Source organism: Rhineura floridana, chromosome 3 (assembly GCF_030035675.1).
Source record: "Rhineura floridana isolate rRhiFlo1 chromosome 3, rRhiFlo1.hap2, whole genome shotgun sequence".
Classification (NCBI taxonomy): Eukaryota; Metazoa; Chordata; class Lepidosauria; order Squamata; family Rhineuridae; genus Rhineura; species Rhineura floridana.
In genome coordinates this window covers 230,450,863-230,471,529 of record NC_084482.1, presented here as the reverse complement: position 1 = coordinate 230,471,529, position 20,667 = coordinate 230,450,863, and the positions used below count along the sequence as shown (strand labels likewise).

The 20,667-nt window shown below is 46.4% G+C and overlaps 1 protein-coding gene across 5 annotated transcripts; it reads right to left on the bottom strand.

Annotated features, from left to right (window-relative positions):
• Window positions 1–296: 296 nt before the first annotated feature.
• LOC133381896 (zinc finger protein 850-like) lies at window positions 297–19,798 on the bottom strand. Of its 5 annotated transcripts, none has more exons than XM_061621461.1 (8): window positions 19,685–19,798; window positions 18,398–18,544; window positions 18,152–18,292; window positions 16,541–16,618; window positions 15,937–16,020; window positions 15,275–15,364; window positions 14,079–14,159; window positions 297–5,223 (listed from the first exon to the last, which is right to left on the bottom strand). In XM_061621461.1, the coding sequence occupies exons 3-8, from the start codon at window positions 18,183–18,185 to the stop codon at window positions 2,723–2,725; spliced, it is 2,868 nt and encodes a 955-aa protein (XP_061477445.1). In that variant the 5' UTR covers window positions 18,186–18,292; window positions 18,398–18,544; window positions 19,685–19,798; the 3' UTR covers window positions 297–2,722. The 5 variants fall into 5 exon arrangements, with proteins under 5 accessions (XP_061477445.1, XP_061477443.1, XP_061477446.1 ...); XM_061621459.1 differs by having other exon boundaries at window positions 18,398–18,512; XM_061621462.1 differs by lacking the exon at window positions 18,398–18,544 and having other exon boundaries at window positions 18,152–18,355.
• Window positions 19,799–20,667: the final 869 nt, after the last annotated feature.

Here is a 20,667-nt window from a genome sequence, read left to right as displayed (position 1 = left end):
AACCAGCCCCGGTTAGCACTCTGGCTGCAGCTCTTTGTACCAATTTAAGTTTCCGAACAGTCTTCAAAGGCAGCCCCATGTAGAGCGCATTAAAGTATTCTAAGTGGGATGTAACCAAGGCATGCATCACTCTAGTCAGATCAGGTAGCTCCAGGAACGGGTGCAGCTGGCGCACCAGTTTTAATTAGGCAAATGCGCTCCTGGATACAGCAGCAATCTGGGCCTCCAAATTCAAAGCTGAGTCCAGGAGTACACCCAAACTGCGAACCTGAGACTTCAGGGGGAGTGAGACCCCATCCAGCACCGGTTGAATCCCTATTCCCTGATCTGCCCTCCGACTGACCAGGAGTACCTCTGTTTTGTCAGGATTTAATCTCAACTTGTTTGCCCTCATCCAGTCCATCACTGATGCCAGACACTGGTTTAGGGTCTGTACGGCTTCCTTGGCTTCAGGTGGAAGAGAGAAATAGAGTTGAGTGTCATCAGCATACTGATGGCACCGAACCCCCAAACCCCGGACAACCTTTCCCAGCGGTGTCATATAGATGTTAAATAACATGGGGGACAAAACGGAACCCTGCAGGCACCCCATAGGTCAATGACCAGGGGGTCGAGCAGGAGTCCCCCAGTACCACTTCTGGGTTCGGTCCTCCAGGAAGGACTGGAGCCACTGTAACACTGTGCCCCCAAGTCCCATCTCGGCAAGGCGGCCCAGAAGGATACCATGATCGATCGTATCGAAAGCCGCTGAGAGGTCCAGAAGAACCAGCAGAGACACACTCCCCCTGTCCAGTTCTCAGCGTAGGTCATCCACCAAGGCGACCAAAGCCGTCTCTGTCCCATAGCCAGGCCTGAAACCAGATTGAAATGGATCCAGATAATCCGTATCATCCAGGAATCTCTGGAGTTGGGCGACCACCACACGCTCTATTATCTTGCTTAAAAATGGAATATTGGAGACTGGCCGGTAGTTACCTAGTAAAGAGGGATCCAGGGAGGGCTTTTTCAGCAGTGGTCTTATAACTGCCTCCTTTAAGCATGATGGAATTCTGCCTTGTTGTAGAGAGGCATTAACTACTCCCCTGACCCAATCGACCAGTCCCCCTCTGGTACTTCTAATGAGCCAGGAAGGGCAAGGGTCCAGTACACACCAAGGATCTTGTCCACATCCTCAGGCAAAACAAGTTGAAAAGAATCCATTTTAATTGGACAAACAGACGCCGAAGTTACATCCTCAGAGACTGTATCCATTTTAGCGTCCAAGTCACAGCGAATCTGAGCGACTTTGTCCGCAAAGTGCCGTGCAAATTCTTGACAGCGGTCTGCTGAGTGGTCAGAATTACCCTCACGGGGGCTGGAACTTAAAAGCCCCCTAACCACTCGAAACAGTTCCGCTGGACAGCTCCCAGCAGACGCAATGGAGGCCGAGGTGGTTTGTTCTGCACAATATAGGAAATGGACGTTTAGTGTAGCGGCACCTACCCTGTGGAATTCCCTCCGCTTAAATATTAGACAGGCGCCATCTCTGCTATCTTTTTGATGCCTTTTGAAGACTTTCCTCTTTCAACAAGCCTTTCAGGTTGAGACCTTTCCCAGCCTGTGTTAGAATTGTTTGTCCCCGGTGTGAGTTTTGTGATGCGAAGCAAGCTGGCCACTCTGACAAAAGCTCTTTCCACACTCCAAACATTGATAACGTGTGTCCCCTGTATGAGTTCTGTGATGCAAAGTAAGGGCACATCGCTCACTGAAGCGCTTTCCACACTCCAAGCATTTATGAGGTTTGTCCCCTGTGTGAATTCTTTGATGCGAAGTAAGGGCGCTACTCCATCTGAAGCTTTTTCCACACTCGAAGCATTGATAAGGTTTGTCCCCAGTGTGAGTTTTGTGATGCGAAGTAAGATTGCTATTCTAAAAGAAGCTCTTTCCACACTCCAAGCACTGATAAGGTTTGTCCTGTGTGAGTTCTTTGATGCACCATAAGATGGCTACTTTGACTGAAGCTTTTTCCACACTCCTGTCAGCTCTACACTGCGTCAGCAGTGCTGGTGGGGGCTGGAAATTCCTGGGTGGTTGGCAGGTAAGCAAAGCCCTTAGCCGGCAGTCTGGCCGTAAATCTGCCAGGTCTAGGAGGAGGGAAGCTGATAAGGGCCAGGCCTGTCCGAAGCGTACTTGCCGAGTCAGGACTCCAGAAGCGAGGTCAGTAGAGGTCCGGGATCAAGTGCCAAGGGGTCAGTCCAAAAGAGGTTGCAAGGAAACTAGGAATACACGAAGCCACGCCTGACACTGCAGTCAGCAACAAGCCGACGTGAAGGTGTGCCTCATAAGAAGCAGGTTTGACAGCAGGTGTGAGCCCTCAGCGTTTTGGCCTTAAGGGGACAGGCCTGCCTCTCTTCTGCCTCACCTTCTGCTGTCTACGTTCTGCAGGTGAGGGAGGAGAATCCTGTTCACTGTCTGCGTCTGGCTGCAGGGCCTTTGCTGTATCTGGGGTGCTCTGCAGCTGAGGGGGAGAAGGAGCTGGATTCTCAGGAGTCTCCTCCGTGTCTCCTTCTGGGTCTGCTGCTTCTGGGTCTGCTGCTGTTACTCCCAAGTCGTCCTCATCTGAGGAGTCCTCTGACGGGGCCATGACAACTCCAAGCATTTATAAGGTTTGTTCCCTCTGTGAGTTCTTTGATGTGAAGTAAGGGTGCTACTGTCACTGAAGCTCTTTCCACACTCCAAGCATTTATAAGGTTTGTCCCGTGTGAATTCTTTGATGCAAAGTAACATTCCTATTGTTACTGAAGCTCTTTCCACACTCCAAGCATTTATAAGGTTTGTCGCCAGTGTGAGTTCTTTGATGAGAAGTAAGGTGGCTACTCTGACTGAAGGTCTTTCCACACTCCAAGCATTTATGAGGTTTGTCACCTGTGTGAGTTCTTTGATGAGAAGTAAGGTGGCTACTCTGACTGAAGTTCTTTCCACACTCCAAGCATTTATAAGGTTTGTCACCTGTGTGAGTTCTTTGATGCAAAGTAAGGTTGCTACTCCACCTGAAGCTCTTTCCACACTCCAAGCATTTATAAGGTTTATCCCCGGTGTGACATCTTTGATGCGAAGTAAGTTGGCCACTCTGACTGAAGGTCTTTCCACACTCCAAGCATTTATGAGGTTTGTCACCAGTGTGAGTTCTTTGATGAGAAGTAAGGTGGCTACTCTGACTGAAGTTCTTTCCACACTCCAAGCATTTATAAGGTTTGTCCCCTGTGTGACATTTTTGATGAGAAGTAAGGGTGCTACTGTAACTGAAGTTCTTTCCACACTCCAAGCATTTATAAGGTTTGTCACCTGTGTGAGTTCTTTGATGCACCATAAGGTTGCTACTCCACCTGAAGCTCTTTCCACACTCCAAGCATTTATGAGGTTTGTTCCCTCTGTGAGTTCTTTGATGTGAAGTAAGGCTGCTACTCCACCTGAAGCTCTTTCCACACTCCAAGCATTTATAAGGTTTGTCCCCGGTGTGACATTTTTGATGAGAAGTAAGGGTGCTACTGTAATTAAAGCTCTTGCCACACTCCAAGCATTTATAAGGTTTGTCCCCTGTGTGAATTCTTTGATGCAAAGTAACATTCCTATTGTTACTGAAGCCCTTTCCACACTCCAAGCATTTATAAGGTTTATCGCCGATGTGAGTTCTTTGATGACAAGTAAGGTGGCTACTCTGACTGAAGGTCTTTCCACACTCCAAGCATTTATGAGGTTTGTCACCTGTGTGAGTTCTTTGATGCACTGTAAGGTGGTAACTCCGACTGAAGCCCTTTCCACACTCCAAGCATTTATAAGATTTGTCCCCTGTGTGAATTCTTTGATGCAAAGTAACATTCCTATTGTTACTGAAGCCCTTTCCACACTCCAAGCATTTATAAGGTTTGTCGCCAGTGTGACATCTTTGATGCGAAGTAAGTTGGTCACTCCGACTGAAGCTCTTGCCACACTCCAAGCATTTATAAGGTTTGTCGCCAGTGTGACATCTTTGATGCGAAGTAAGTTGGCCACTCTGACTGAAGCTTTTTCCACACTCCACGCATTGATAAGGTTTGTCCCCTGTGTGAGTTCTTTGATGCACCATAAGGGCGCATCTCTCACTGAAGCTTTTTCCACACTCCACGCATTGATAAGGTTTGTCCCCTGTGTGAGTTCTTTGATGCGAAGTAAGGTTGCTACTCCACCTGAAGCTCTTTCCACACTCCAAGCATTTATAAGGTTTATCCCCGGTGTGACATCTTTGATGCAAAGTAAGGTGGCCACTCTGACTGAAGGTCTTTCCACACTCCAAGCATTTATAACGTTTGTCTCCTGTGTGAGTTCTTTGATGCGAAGTAAGGTGGCTACTCCACCTGAAGCTCTTTCCACACTCCAAGCATTTATAAGGTTTGTCGCCAGTGTGACATCTTTGATGCGAAGTAAGGCTGTCACTCCGACTGAAGCTCTTTCCACACTCCAAGCATTTATAAGGTTTGTCCCCTGTGTGAGTTCTGTGATGCGAAGTAAGGTGGTCACTCCGACTGAAGCTCTTTCCACACTCCACACATTTATAAGGTTTGTCCCCTGTGTGGGTTCTTTGATGCACCATAAGGGCACATCTCTCACTGAAGCTTTTTCCACACTCCACGCATTGATAAGGTTTGTCCCCTGTGTGAGTTCTTTGATGCGAAGTAAGGTTGCTACTCCACCTGAAGCTCTTGCCACACTCCAAGCATTTATAAGGTTTATCTCCAGTGTGACATTTTTGATGCGAAGTAAGTTGGCCACTCTGACTGAAGGTCTTTCCACACTCCAAGCATTTATAAGGTTTGTCCCCTGTGTGGGTTCTTTGATGCGAAGTAAGGGTGCTACTCCACCTGAAGCTCTTTCCACACTCCAAGCATTTATAAGGTTTATCCCCGGTGTGACATCTTTGATGCGAAGTAAGTTGGCCACTCTGACTGAAGCTCTTTCCACACTCCAAGCATGTATGAGGTTCTTCCCATGTGTGAATTCTTTGATGCGACATAAAGTTGCTATTGTCACTAAAGCTCTTTCCACACTCCAAGCATGAATGAGGTTTGTCCCCTGTGTGCGTCTGTCGCTCCTCTTGTCTCTTTGCTCCATCTTGACTCCTCAGTTTCTGCTCCTGCATCTGCTCCTCAGCTTTTCCCAGTGATACTTCAGATGGTTCTCCCTCAGCCTTGACCCCCCACATGTGTCCTGATGGAAAGGAAAGGAAAGGAGATAAAATGCTGTGGAGAAATCCTGTGAATATATTATGATTCCTATTTATGAACACATATTTCTGGGAGCTCTGTTGATATCAGAGTTTACCTGTCAAAGCTTGAGGCCTTGTACGGAGTTAGTTTAGCAGTAGTTGCTTGGTAACAGGTTGTGAAAAGAGACACACACAGAGAGAATTCTAATGAAAATCTGCTCTCTTATTCCTCCATTTAAGGTGGACAGCCCAGTACTTATGCACAGCTGGAATGTACAAACCTAGGATGGATCCTGTCTGACAGGAACATGGCCATTTCCACTGCCCAGAAGGCAGTTTGCATCCCCTCCCTCCCAAAATATTAGCCCCCTGTTAGCTGCACAATGAGATAGTGCTGGAAGATTCTACTCCCAGGACAGATGGCACTCTGTGAGCTACTGGGGAAGAACAAAGGACAAGTACGAGTAGCGCTGTGACTAATGACGCAGCTGGGTCAAAGCCCAAAGGAAGCCCAGAGGCTGATGCTCACAGATGCGAAAGGAGAGTCTGGAGTTGCATGACGCACACAACAGGAACATGGAATGTGAGAAGCATGAACCAGGGAAAGTTAGAAATTGTCAAGCAAGAAATGGACGCATCAACATTACAATAGTTGGTGTGAGTGAATTAAAATGGACAGGAAGGGGACATTTCCAATCAGGCAACTACAAAATATTTTATGCAGGAAATGAGAAATTAAGAAGAAACAGGGTTGCTCTAATAGTGAGAAGTGACGTAGCAAAAGCAATTAGGAGCTATAATGCACAGTCTGAGTGAGTGATATCAATGAGATTTAATGGGAAACCTATCAACATAACTATCATCTAAGTCCATCTCCAATTGCAAACACAGAAGAAGAGGAAATTGAGAGATTTTATGAAGAAGTACAGGAAGAAATTAAAGAACAATTTAGACCAAAAATAGGGATGTTGAATCATCAACAGGGGAACAAACTGACAGACTGAGATAAAATAAAAGGAAGATGGAAGCAATACACTGAAGAACTCTATGAAAAAATCCCCAGGCAACCAATATGGAAAACTAAACAATGGCCCACAGACTGGAAGCGTTCAAGATATATCCCAACTCCAAAGAAAGGGGATCCCAGGGAATGCAGTAATTTCTGAACTATAGCCTTAATATGCCATGGAAGTAAAGTAAAGGCTCTTATACCATGTATGGAGAGAGAAGTGCCAGATGTCCAAGCTGGTTTTACAAAGGGAAGAGGTACCACAGATCGTATTGCAAACATACATTGGATAATGGAACGGAGCAAGGAATTTCAGAAGGAAATCACACTGTGCTTTATAGATTATAGCAAAGCCTTTGACTGTGTAGATTATGAAAAACTATGGAATGCTTTAAAAGAAATGGGGGTGCCACAGCATCTGATTGTCCTGATGTGCAACCTATACTCTGCACGAGAGGCTACTGTAGGGTCAGAATATGGAGAAACCGATTGGTTCGCCATCAGATCTAGCCAAGGATCCCCCCACTTCAGTGTCAGGTTTCTTTCAACATGTGCCGCGGTAGGAGTAGGCGGGGGCCTGCCATTGAAGTACTATTGGGCAGGGGACATAATTGCAGTGGGAGGCGGACTGGCCATTTCAGGGGAAGGGATGTAAGACACGTTCATGCTTGCATCCCTTCCGGTCCCCCTTCCAACCCTCCGGACACTGGTAGCTATGCTGGGAACTCCCTGGATCTTACTGTCCTGCTGATGAATGCAAGGTCAGTGACTAAGGAAACCACTTTCATTCAGGACTTAATCCTGGATGAATGCGCTGACCTTGCTTGTATTACCGATACCTGTCTAAATGACCAAGGCGGAGTACGTCTCTCCCAGCTCTGCCCACCAGGTTTTGTGGCACCCCAGCAGCCTAGATCCAGGGGACGGGGAGGTGGGGTCGCAATTGTCACCATCTCAGCATGCATTCTCTTTGGAGTTTTAAAACATTTTTATTTGAACAAAGATTTTATGGGATAAATGGTGGATAACTCTGAACTCCTGCTGTTGCGTGCATCTATAACTGAGATGATGCTTGGAAATGTTGCACAATTTGAGGCCTTGAAGTCGACCTATGAAGGGCCTCTCATGTTCAGAACAGCAGAACATCCCTCCCAGCAGCTCAGCAAGCTACCAGTGATTTTTATTTGCTCCCCACAGTGGGAGCCATTTAAGGATGAAGACAGCAGGACACGGTGTCTAATCTTGGCATGAGCACAAACTCCTAGGATTGGCATAAGGGTCTCCTCTTGTTGTGAGGGGAGAACTGCTGCAGTGAAGGAACTGGTGGTCTTCACCCAGCCCCTGCTTTTGTCCTTGGTCCTTCAGCTTAGATTTTAAAATGGGGGTGAAAATGGGGCTGTAGTCAGTCAGGCTGTCGCCCCCGTGATGCTGCTTCCCCTGACCCAGCTTGCGCACTTACACAGCCCTACTACTGCGCCCTCAGCCATGATGCCGCTGAGACCCAGGGAGAGCCTGGGCCGCCGTCACAGCAGCCAAGAGCGGTGGCTCTGGCAGAAGTACGGAGCCAACGGAAACAAGCCCCTGCAAAAGCCGTATTCTCCACCCCCGCGCCTTTAACAGCGGTATTAAGAAGGGGGTTGAGGTTGCAATCTTATCAACGTGGCAAGTTCTCTGGAAGATGATGGGACTTGTCTGAGCTACCGTGCATAAAACCATGAATGCGGCGTTTCGAGCTACCCCACTACCTCCGGCCTTTGGAGGGCTTGCAAGAAGTGGCTGCAGGAGTGAGACTGTGTGTTTCTAGGAGCAAAGCTGAAACGGTCTTAACTTCCTGTTATTTTTGCCATATTGCCAAGAGGTACAATGTGGCCTGCTAAAGAATGTCATGTTATACTTCTAGTATTGAAAAGGGTTTTGTGTTTGCTGTGACATCTGTTATTGTTTTATTATGAAACTGTTTTTGTAATTGTTGTTTGCTTTTATAAGCCATTTTGAGCACAATTGTCTTTTTTTGTAAGTTGCTTTGAGTTCCATTTTGGAAAAAGTGACTAATAAATATTAATAATAATAATTGTCTGCAGGGAATCTATCTCCCCTGCCAGGTACCCTGTCCCTAACACCTCCAGCAGTGAGTGTGTGTGCCTGGCATTGGGTCAGGGAGACAGAGTGGGGATTCTGGTGGTGTACCGGCCGCCCTGAGCTGGTGGAGCTGGTCTTGGCGTTGGTGTTGCGGTTCCCCAGGGTGATGGTCTTGGGTGACTTCAACATACATGCTGAGGTTAGACTCACAGGTCCAGCTCAGGGCTTCACAGCTGCCATCACAACCATGGGGCTGTCTCTAATATCATCTGGACCAATGTGGCAGGACACACACATGGTTAGTTGTGGTCAGTGACCAAGGTACCGGTTCAAAGCCAACCCTCTCCTGAATGAACGCACACTGGTCAATAGAAATCACTTATTGAAAGAATAAAAGAGGTGCACACTTACAGCAGCAAAATAGTTCCTTCATATCAACACTCAAAAGGGGCAAGGAAAAGCACAGTTGGCTCCAGAATCGTACTCAAAGAGTGCTTATCAATGGAGCTGGGAAACTTCGGCTGCCTTCAGTTCCTCCAATCCCAGCTACGCTGCTCACGCTTCCCGCCCACAACTCCAGAGACCGGGATCTCCTTATGCCCCCACCCGCCACCCAGACATTTTCTCCTCCCTCTCCAGAGGAATCAGCCTTTGCAGTTTGTGTCTGCCTAGCAGCAGTGAGGTCACTAGGGTTGGTGTCACCCAGTGCGGTAACTCATGGTGTCACCCCCATGGACCTCCTCCCGTACCAGACCATACAGAATCCTTAGTAATGTCTTTTGTACCAATGTTACTCGCAAATCGTAATTCCCGTATATCACTGAATGTAATGGCAATAGTAGTGACATAAACAACTAGCAAAATTAAAATTACACCTTTAAATTACAATATCATACGCACAGCCCAAATTCTTGCTCTTATCACTAATGGGAGTTAATTATCTTGCATATGCCCATAATAAATTTTCAGATACTTTCAGACCCTCAGCAATTTTCAAGTGGTCTATGTAGAACAAAGGTTTGGAAACCCCTGGAATAAGACACCTGCTCATGTCCCTATGCTGCTCCCACCCCTCATTTAGGTACCTGGGATGCATGCGTGTGGACACACCTCCTTACAATTATGGAAAGTGATTCTTAATAATAAGTCTCCAGACACAAAGTTACATAGGTATTTATCAGTTGTTTAGTAGAAAATTCAGAGCTGCAGGGTCCCTTCATGATAGTTACAGCCACGTACACTCTTTTTTGCTCCTGGATTAAGAATGAGATCTTTGTTAATGCATTCTCTCACAACAACAAACATCTCTAGGAGCCAATCAGCATGAAAGTGGAGAGCTTTAGCAACTGAGAAGAGTCTTCTCAGTGGCTGACTCACCTCCTTTCAGCAGGAAAGGCAAGCAAGCATATTAGAAGTCTCTTTTCAGTGACTAACGCACTCCCTTTTCATGCTGACTGTAGGATGCTTGGAGACATAGGGACCCTGCTCCCAAAAAAGCAGAGGGACTAAGACCCCCTGGGTGACTACCCTCCTGGTGCTTATGGACATGACCATAATATATTTTGTGATGTGCAAGTTCGATATTATTTATTAAGTGTGTTTAGGATTACACTGATGGCATTTCCAAATATGTACTTTCACACAGACTTTGGTTTTCCATAACACAATGTTTGTCCAAGCCTCCACACTTGGGGGGGGCACTACTTGCACACCCCTTCCATAAGCACATCAAAGTTGGATACACACCTGAACCATCACTTTGCCAAACATAAGGAAAGGTAAATTGCTTTTAGGGAGGTTCACAATTATGATTTCCTATTGATTTAATCTGAAAATATTTTAAATACATAAAAACAGCCAGGGGAAGATATTGGAGAAATATAAAATAAATACAAATTAAAAAGGGGGGGAGGTGAAGAGACCTGAAATGTGCTACTCACCATCTCTCAGCCTATCCTCCCCTCAGGATGAAAACAATGGAGAACCACAACCACCCCCAGGAAGAAGGGCACACTTAAAATGTAGAGGAAAAAATCATCTACAACCATCGTGTGAAATCAAATACTTATTGGGACACAGTATGAAGAAATATTTATATAAACATGACTCTCAAATATGTTTATGAATTACACAATCTTTAAATATATTTAGAGTGCAATCCAATGTTTCTTTACTCAGAAGCAAATCCCAATGTATTCAATGGGGCTTACTCAAACTGGGAAGTGTGCAGAGAACTACAGCCTCAAGTGATAAGGAACTTGTTCTTTCAACTTGTTCTTTTCAGTTGAGACCTTATCCAAGACTGAGTCTGGGTTGGAATTGCTTTTTAATGTGTTTTTAAGCCTTTTCTTTTTTTAAAAAAAAAGATGTTTTTTTAAAGCTTTTAAAAAATATTTTCAAAGATGTTTTAATATATTTTAAAGTCTGTTTTTATGATGTTTTAAAGTGCTTTTAGTGCTTTTGTTTGCTGCCCTGAGCTCCTACTGGGAGGAAGGGCGGGATATAAATCAAATAAAAATAAATAAACTTCATTCACCCAACCCAAAATTCAGAATCATGCCTCTTTAGGCTGTTTTCCAACTGTTTATTCTAGCTTTATGTTATTGGGTTTTAAATGGCTTTATTTCTTGTTGTGAGCTACCTTGGTTTCCAACCCTACCTCACAGGGTTGTTGGAAAGACTACACACACACTGCAGATGTATAAATACATACAGCCCATATAATAGTTTGTTGTCAAACCAGTTGGTCATTGCAGAAAAATCAGTATTAGTTCTAAAAAAATCAGTATTCGTTTCGTACAGAATAAAAACTGTAATACCTACGTAAGCCCTGCCTACTTGCTTTAAAATAGGACTGGAGGAGGGGGGGACAGAAAGAGAACACAAATACAATTCTTTTTTACATTCACTCCAAAGTCCCATTGATTTTCAGCACATTCATAACCTTGTCTACTCAAAAGTAAATCCTATTGAATTCAGTGGAATTTACTCTGGAGATATGGGATTAGCAATGCTTTTACCCCCACAAAAGCAGGTATTGCGAAGGTTTTCAAAACACTGCCCAGGATCTGACTCCTACACACAAGAGGGGAAAAAACTGAAATATATATACTTACCCAATTTATGAGATTTTCAAATAAACGGGGGGGGACCATTTTCTGGCTTTGCAATGAGGTTTACTAAACACTGCCACGGGTCAAACAAACACTTCACTGATTGGCTGCAATCCTGAATGGGCGGGGTTAAAGCTACAAACTGCTATACAGTAGTTTAAAAAAGATTTAATGGGTGGGCTGACGTTTTTATGTATATCTCGAGAACCGGACCACCTAGAAACTTAATTTTTTTTTAAATTAAAGCTGAGAATAACCTCCCTCTGAAGGTGTCACCTGGTGCGGTCCACCCCCCCGCACCCTCCCTAGTGACGCCACTGCTTAAGGGAAGGTTCTATGCCAACATTGTTGAAGAAGGCTGTGATAAGACCTTTGCAAAAAAAGCCTTCGTTAGACCCTGCGGATCTTAACAACTTCCGCCCAGTCTCTACTCTCCCCTTTCTGGGCAAGGTGATTGAGAGGGTAGTGGCTGCTCAGCTCCAAGTTTTCCTGGACGAATCGGACTATCTAGACCAGCCTTTCCCAACCAGTGTGCCTGCAGATGTTGTTGGACCACAACTCCCACGCTGACAAAACCGAGGTACTGTTTGTGGGAGACAAGGGAAGGTTAGGGGATTTGGACCTGGTCCTCAATGGGGTACAATTGCCCCTAAAAGACCAGGTCTGTAGCCTCGGGGTCATTCTTGACTCCCAAGTGTCTATGGAAGCTCAAGTTTCGGCTGTGAGCCGGGCAACACTGTATTAACTGCATCTGATACGGAGGCTATGCCCCTACCTTCCCAATCATCTGCTCTCATCGGTGGTACATGCCCTGGTCTCCTCTTGCCTAGACTACTGTAATGCGCTCTACGTGGGGCTTCCCTTGAAAATGGTCCGGAAGCATTTCAACATCTGCTGTTACTATGCTGCTGTTGTGTTGCTTTAAACGAAATTAAGCACACAGAAATACACACAGTGCAACAGGCACAATGAAGGCACTGAAAGAAGAGCCTCACTATTCAACTATCACAGCTGATCTCAGGGGAGAGGCAGACGGGACGGGGCAGAGCTGCAGCCTCCGATCTGGAGGGTCTGCTGGGAGGGGTGCTTCAGGGGCGCCCTCGCCCTCACCCACCCTCCCCTCTGCCCCAATTGCATACCTTTGTTTTGAGGCTCCCCCTGCATTTCTTGCAGAGAGGTGGGGCGGGAAGGGGAAGTCCATCCTTTGGGCTCTTCCCTTTCGGTCTGTCCTCACTGGTTAATCCTTAAAGAGCAAAGTGGCTGAAGGTGCTCATCTGCTTCACATGGAGAGGGAGGGGAGGCGGGAAGCCCTTTTCTGGCCGGTGACCCTTCTCCACATTAAAAATAAAAATGCCATGCACATTTTAAAAAAAAGTTTTTGAGGGAACAGCTTAGGTGAGCCTAAACCCAGTTTGCTTTACCTGTTAGATTTCTCTTTTAATTTCTCCTTGTTTAAATGCATATTTTAAATTGTTCTTTGTGAACCACTTAGAGGCTTTCTGTCGAGTAAGCAGTATATAGATTTTGTTATATAAATAAATACTGGATGCATTTCAACAGACTTATAACAGTCCTTGTTGAACAAGTGCTCCATTTTGCAACTTGGATTTCTGCATGACTTCTCAGAAGAAAGAACCTTGTGGAACTTACTCCTAAGTTAATTATACATAGGATTGCAATTGTAGCATCAAAATGTATTGTTGGGAATTGCTGGCAGTCAGGTAGCTTTTTAAAATCATTGGGATATACAGTAGGGCCTCACTCAAATAGCATGTTAGGTTCCAGACCCCACCGGAAAGCAAAAACCACCGAAAAGTGGATCAGCTGTAGTACGAGGATTTGGAACCTAACCCACTGATTGCACCAGAAGGGGAGAAGATCAGCTGTAGTGAGCTGATCAGCACGATCAGCTCGAGTGCGGGGAGCTCCAGCCCCCCTCCAGCTGATCACCCCACTGGCGCCGTATTAACGGAATGCCAAAAAGCGGGGCACCGAGAAGCAGGGCACTACTGTAGTGGATTTCTCCCATCCACCCCCTTTGAAACAGAGATCCTTTATTCTGTATTTTCTTTGTTAAATAAACTTTGTGGGCTCGTGGGTGTGTTAAATTCTGGCAATCAATGTAAACAGCTTTGGCAGCTGGCCAATTTTCTCACTAGTCCTTACAGAGCCAAAGGGATTCCATTTCTCACGGAGGCTTTTGAAGGAGTAAACAAATCCCTGTCCTCTGAACCAAGGACCTGCAGCCCCTGCCAAGAGTTTGGTTTCCATTGTGAAATCCGATTAAAAATAAAGCAAAGTCCCTTTTTGCTTTTCTGAACCCCAAGGACAGACAGCTAGAGTGATCTGACCCAGAACAGTGCCTCGAGTCCACCCTCCTGCCCCACAGGACCATTTCAGCCTTCACAACCAAAGGTCTGCTGCTGTAGAGAAACTCCGAGGAGGGAAATATTGTGAGATGTTGGATGAAGAGACGGGAGGGAAAAGCGGCCAGGAGAAACTGTGCCCTGATGGGTCCGTCTGTTCGGATGATATTACACAGGAATGGGGTGGGCGAGGGGGGAGAATCTTCAGTTCCTCAACGGGTCCCACAACACAGCTAAGCATCTGGGCTCCTTACTGGAGGAAGGGCGGGACATAAATTAAATAAATCTACCTGCTGAGGTCTCCTCCTCTTCTTTGGGTTCCTGCATCACCGGATCTTCTCCTTCTTCCCAACAGGAAATGAGGTCTGGTTCTTTAAAAAAAAAGGAAATCAGGCAAGATTAGTTATTTTTGACCACAAAGTATTTGGGAATTCCAAATCAAATCTGAACGCTCAAAACATTTTGAACGAGAGCAAAGGGGTGAAGCCTTGCCAACAGCATGCAACTCGGGCCATGTGCCTTGAGCACTGTGGAGCCAGTTCTTTGGAGTTCTCTTCCCTTTGAAGTGAAACAAACCCAGACATTGTTACGCTTTCCAAGTTTGTTGGAAGCTTTTTGTCCCCCCGCCAAGAATTCTTAATTACTGTTTTTATAATCCTTATTAGGTCTTTTATTCTTTCTATATAGATATTATTTTTCCTGTGAAGTTTGGCTTTTATTGGAAATTGTCAGCTGCTGTGTGGAAGAAGTTCCTCAAAAAGGAAATGGAAATGGACTGCTTTCAACTCGATCCCGACTTATGAATAGGGTTTCACGTTAAGCGGTATTCAGAGGTGGTTTACCATTGCCTTCCTTGAAAAGTGAGCTATACATTTTTAAATAAACCAATAAATATGCTGTAGAATGTGTCTTGGGTTTAAAAAGGGTTCATATAAAAACCTGTGCAAAACCTGAGCGGTGTAGCTTTGCCAGATAATATCTGTGCTGAGAAGCTTCTAGCTCCATTTGATGCAGGGCTTAATGAGAAGCAAGGTCCACTTTTGTTCAGAGGGGCTCATTTTTACAATTAATGCTGAATTTGGCTTCAGGCAGGTGCAGCCTCGCAAGATCTCAGCTGCATGACTGTGAGACGGGGACCCTCTTGCAGAGCATGCATGGCCTCGCTTTTACTTTGGGCTTCAAGAAAATAAAATCCAAGAGCTGGAGAAGCCACTGCGCCTCTTCTTAAGATCAATGGTCCACAGCCCTGCCCAGAATCCTGGGTGGGATGGGACCATTTCATCCTTCACAACCGAAGGTCTGTGGATGAAGAGAAACTCCGAGGAATGAGATGTGGTGAGATTTTTAGGTGGCAGAGGAATGGAAAGGGAAAAACCATGAGAAGAACTCGTAGCCTAATGGGTTAGCCTGCCCTGGATGACATTATTCAGGAACAAGAGGGGTGGGTGGGGAATCTTCAGTTCCACAAAGGGCCCCACAACACTACCTGCTGATGTCTCCGCCTCCTCTTCTTTGAGACCCTGGATAAGTGGATCTTCTTCTTCTCCTCTTTCCCAACAGGAAATGAGGCCTAGCTCTTTCAAGGAAACACACAAGTTACTTTCGGTACTAGCTGGGTCTCCTTCAGACTGTCAGGGTCTGGAAGCCAAGCCACATATTTTAATTTGGGGAATCTCTCAGTGGACGGAAGGGGAACTTCCACCTGACAGCCAACCTTCCTCTTTACAGCATGAGATGAGCTTGATCAAACCAAAGGCCTATCTAGCTCTGCATCTCCACAGGGCCTGAATCGATGTGTATGGGAATCCCACAATCAGTCCTAATAATACTAATAAAATTTATATCCTGTCCTTCCCTCCAAAGGGAATCCAGGGGGGCAAAAAAATGATGAAGCAACGAAATCACCTTTAAAACAAAACATCTTTAAAAAAAACAAGGTCAGAAGGCTACAGCCATCATGACTTATAGCCCTTGAGAGCCTTCTCTTCCACGCATCTATCCAGCTTCCTTTTTGAAGCCATCCGAGATGTCCACCAGGAGAACTCACCGCCTGATGGGCGACTCTCCCCTGGATGACATTACTCAGGAACAGAAAAATGCTTCCATCCCCAGACCAAAAGAGGCTCCACAACACAGCTAAGCACCAACCTGCTGAGGTCTCCTCCTCCTCTTCTTTGGGGACCTGGATAAACAAACTTTCTCCTTCTTCCTTACAGGAAGCGAGGTCTCGTTCTTTCAAGGAAACAGACAAGATGAGTTACTTTTAACCACAACATAAAAAGTCAGGGATTCCATATCAAACCATTTCTACAACCTCAAAGCTAAGAAAGGCAAGAGCCCATCTCCTGTTGCTCTTCCCGTAATTCCGGAGGTGGCCCATAAACATCAGGACTGGTGGCCCTTGAGAGCCTTCTCTTCCATGCATTTATTTATTCATTTAGATTTATATCCCGCCCTTCCTCCCAGTAGGAGCCCAGGGTGGCAAACGAAAACACTAAAAACACTCTCAAACACATCATTAAAAACGGGCTTTACAATATATTAAAACAAAAACATCTTAAAAAGTAATTCCAACAGACACAGACTGGGGATGAAGCCATTTTCCTTAGCCCCTTTTAAAACCATCCCCGAAGTCCACCAGGAGAACTCACCGCCTGATGGGTGACTCTCCCCTGGATGATATTACTCAGGAACAGAAAAAAGCTTCAATTCCCAGACCAAAAGGGGCCCCACAGCACAGCTAAGCACCGACCTGCTGAGGTCTCCTCCTCTTTGGGAACCTGAATAAGAAGATCCTCTCCGTCTTCCAAACAGGAATTGAGCTCCGATTCTTCCAAGGAAACAGACAGGACTAGTTACTTTTGACCACAAGATATTCAGCCATTCCAAGTCAAGCCATTTGTAGCTAAGAGGAGGGATTGTTTGGGACATGTTAACTCCCTGAAGAGGACAGGGCCGTGTGGTCCCAGCAGGGTCAGCCTCGCACTTGGGAACATGCGCTCACTGGATATGACGCCCAACCTGAACTGTCTGTTGGGGAGGACAGGGTGGAACTCAGCCAACCCATCTGTTTTCATTTGGACAACATCATCTCGCCACAAAGAGAGTGAAAACCAGCCCTGAGAGCTTCACCCTCCTCTTCCTCTTCCAAAAGGGAGCAGGGCTGCGCTTCACATTTACACTTCTGGAGGAAACCTTTCTCCATGCAGATTAAGAGTGAAGCCACCGCAAGATATTTGTGTAGCCAGAAATGCTCCCATAAGCTTTTCAGTGTCGTAGCTTGAGAATGTATATGATGCAAATATCAATGCTGGCGTTGGGAAGAGACAGAACAGGGCCAGAGTATATGGTTTGGATCTCTGGAAGGGAAATGATGGTGTGTTGCTTATAAATAAATGTTCCCTTCCTAAATGCATATTCTCTGAAAAACGTCCTATTGATTTTGAGGAATCAACTCTGACGCAAGCATGTTTGGGACGGCAGCTTAATTTTAACTTCCAGTTTATGATTCAGTTATAATTTGCATATCGAAAGGGCTCCAGCAATGGAGGTGGTGGGTGGGGGAGTGAGAAATTTGTCAGAGAGAGTGTTTCTCCCCCCACCCCCTACCCCCCATAATCCATCTCTGGTACCAACCATGCAGATGCTGAATTAGACAAAATAGGCAAAAGCACATAAAGTGAAGGTCTAAGTCATGGTATGATTCTGAAAAATATATGTAGAAAGGAATGATGGAAAATATAGTCTATGGCTGAGTACAATAATGTCCAATTTCTAATGCACCTGCAATTTACCACACAGAGTGAACTGCTAGCTCTGTAGACAAGAAGTACATACACTCCCAATGACAAGACAGCAATAAAAGGCAGAGGCGTACTAATACAGAAATATAAAATGCAAGGATAAAATGCACAACATATCTCAAATAATTTGCCAAACACATTTCGACTTGAAGCAAGTCTTCTTCAGTGGCATCTATATGGAGAGCTTCTCCAGAGAATCTTCCTCAACCGAAACGCACAACAATATGCGGAATGCAGCAACATTCTTGCAGAAACTGCGCTAGGGCTGTCTTGAGAACTGGCAAGGACTTCGACTCCGATGCATGAGGTTAGGATCCAGGCAGGCACCAGTCCTGCTCACAGACTAAGCACAGGGGTGCCTAGGCCCCAAAGGCAAACACTGGGCAGAGGGAGGGAGAGGGAGAGAGGACTCTCCCAAGCTCCAAGGGAACAGCAATTCCCACTGTGGAGTTTGGACTACAGCTCCCAGAATCCCTAGTGAGAAACTGAGTTTCCACTCCAGGCATCATTGGCACAAATGGCCTTCAACATCTATCAGTTAAGAAAATGTGTCTCCTTACTGAAAGAGGCTCCAATCTCATAATTCTCCTCCATGGCTTCCCTGTGCGGAGCGCTTTGGCCCGGATCCAGGAGATCCACTCCTCCTCCGTGAAATGCACAGCTGCTGCCTCCTCCTCCTGCTCCTCAAAGGTCACCAGACCCTGGAAGAAGAACATGCCCTCTGCTCAAGAGACGGCCTCTTCCGCACAGACCACTGCGTCCAGCTTGAAAGGGGAAGGGCAACAGGGTGTGCTTCAATTACTCACAGCACTCAAAGCGCTTCTCCCACATGTCAAAGTTGGATCCTGAGGAGAGGGTCCAGTAAGGATCTGGCCCACAGACCCAGAAAGGGTTCCCACAGCTGGTTTTGAGACTGGAGGGCTGTGAACGCCGTAAGCAGAAAGGGCATTTACCTTGGCCCATTCCCCAAAAGAGCAAAACATTAGGATCAAATGCAGAACTTCTCAACACGGCCATTTAGGTGAAGGACATCTGCCTTGCATGCAAAAAGTCCCGGGTTCAATTCTCAGCAGCATCTCCAGGCAGGGCTGGGAAAGGCTCCCTGCTTGAAACCCGGGACAGCAGCTGCCAGTCAGTGCAGAGCTAGGTGGACCAAGTCAATATAAGGCACGTTCCTCTGTTTCCACGAAGCTCACAAAAACACAGCCAGTTTTCAATAATGTCATCCCTCGCCACTCTTCCCAATTCCTCAAGGAAATGACTTTCTGATCATTTAATTTATAATGAAATAAAACTGGCCTCTTCTCTAAAGTGAGCAGCTGGGGTGCAAAGCGGGAGGCTGAACCTTCAGCAGCAGCAACGCTGTTGTAAGGTCAGGAAGGCAAAGAGATGATTGTCCTAGTGTGTGTGTGTGTGTGTGTGCGCGCGAGAGAGAGAGAGAGAGAGAGAGAGAGAGAGAGAGAGAGAGAGAGAGAGAGAGTATCTACAATGGGGAGGGACGTTTGAGGAGATCCCAAGAAGAGGCAAAGTTCATTTGGGGGAGAGGGTAAGCACTGAGCAGGGGGTTCGACTGGATGGTCTTACAGGCCCCTCCCAACTCTATCATTCTACAAAAAGCGTGTTTCCTCCCTGGAACTACCGCAGTGCAGAAATGGGCTCACAGAAACCCACTGTGGACAGAATGGACAATAAAACAGCCCCGTTTGGATGTGGGGAAAATATTGCTTACTTATTCGCTTGCTTACTCTTGTTTTAAATCTGCTTTCTTCTCCAAGGCGTTTGGGAGGAGGGAACACCTGCTCCTGCTCCCCTTTTGTCCTCACACAGCAGCCCAGCGAGGTAGGCCGGCTTTCTCAGCCCCGGCACCCGGGGGTCCCCTCTGCACCAGGGCGTCTCTTCCCACCCCCACTCCTGGGGCAGAGGGCGCTACAAAGAGGATCTTCGTGCAATGGAAGCGCTGCAGCTGTTCGGCCCCCAATGTTGCCCCTAGGTTGCATGCATGCGACTGCCCCCCATGGATTCCGGGGGAGATGTGTGGGGAGGCTCTCCCCCTCCTTCCGCCCCCCAAAGGCAAACTCCTGACCCTTCCTCACCCCCACTGCTGCCCGTCTTCCTTTCTCTCGCGATTGGCCACGATCCAGCCTTCCTCCTCCTCCTCCTCCTCTTAGGAAATTAATCAAGCCTGTTTGCTTCGCTATTGTCTTCCTCCCTCCCTCCCATTTGCATGACCACATCCTGCCTCTCTAGGAAGCAGAGCGCAGATCCTTTCCCCGCTGGAGGACTGAATGCCAGGCGCGCTCTGGGCAAACTTCTCGCAGGCTCTACCCCTGGTGCAAATCCAGGGCGCAGGCGCAGAGGTTCCTGCTACGTCAGGCCTCTGGGTTTGGCTCCCAGTTCCTTATTTGCCTGAAAGTTCAAAACGCTGAAAACGGAGAAAATTGACAGCTTCAGCAACTTCAGGCCAAAGTTAGGATGTCTCTGAACGCCAGAAGATATGTTGGAGTAGCCTGTATGATATATTGCTGTGATCGGGGGACTCTCCCCGTCAGGAATAACAATACATTTATGCAATCAACATCCTCCAGAGTCTGATAGTATCATAAACACGTAATGATGTCATGAATTCATATAAAATAAGTAACTGGGGGTGCCCACCCCAAAATCTGCTCTGGGCCAGGACAAATCATACACCCCAGGAAAGGGGAGGATGTCCTCTACGAGATGCCAGTGCACCCCGCCTGGCCCAGAGCTTCTGCTGGGCGCAGGGCATGGATAAAGGCATCAATGTAAAAAAAAGATAGAGAAAAAGAGACAGGAAAAAATAAGTAACTGGGGGTGCCCACCCCAAAATCTGCTCTGGGCCAGGACAAATCATACACCCCAGGTATCTATGAGATGCCAGTCTTTCCCAGCTAAAATAATGAAGGGCTAATAGGGGAATATATGTAATTTGCGGGGACCACTCCAAAATCTGCTGTGGGCTATTTATTTATTTTGTTTATTAATTCTATTTCTATGCTGCCTTTTGGCTAAAAGGCCCTCAAGGCGGCTCACTCACACAAAAACCACACAAATC

Excerpts from the sequence above, each read along its gene's own strand:
- LOC133381896 (XM_061621461.1), bottom strand. The coding sequence starts at position 18,185 with ATGGAGGAGAATTATGAGATTGGAGCCTCTTTCA. Across the intron at positions 14,160-15,274 it reads GGAGGCGGAGACATCAGCAG|AACCAGACCTCATTTCCTGT; the intron begins GTAGTGTTGTGG and ends TTTTTTTTAAAG. Across the intron at positions 5,224-14,078 it reads AGAGGAGGAGACCTCAGCAG|GACACATGTGGGGGGTCAAG; the intron begins GTAGATTTATTT and ends CCTTTCCATCAG.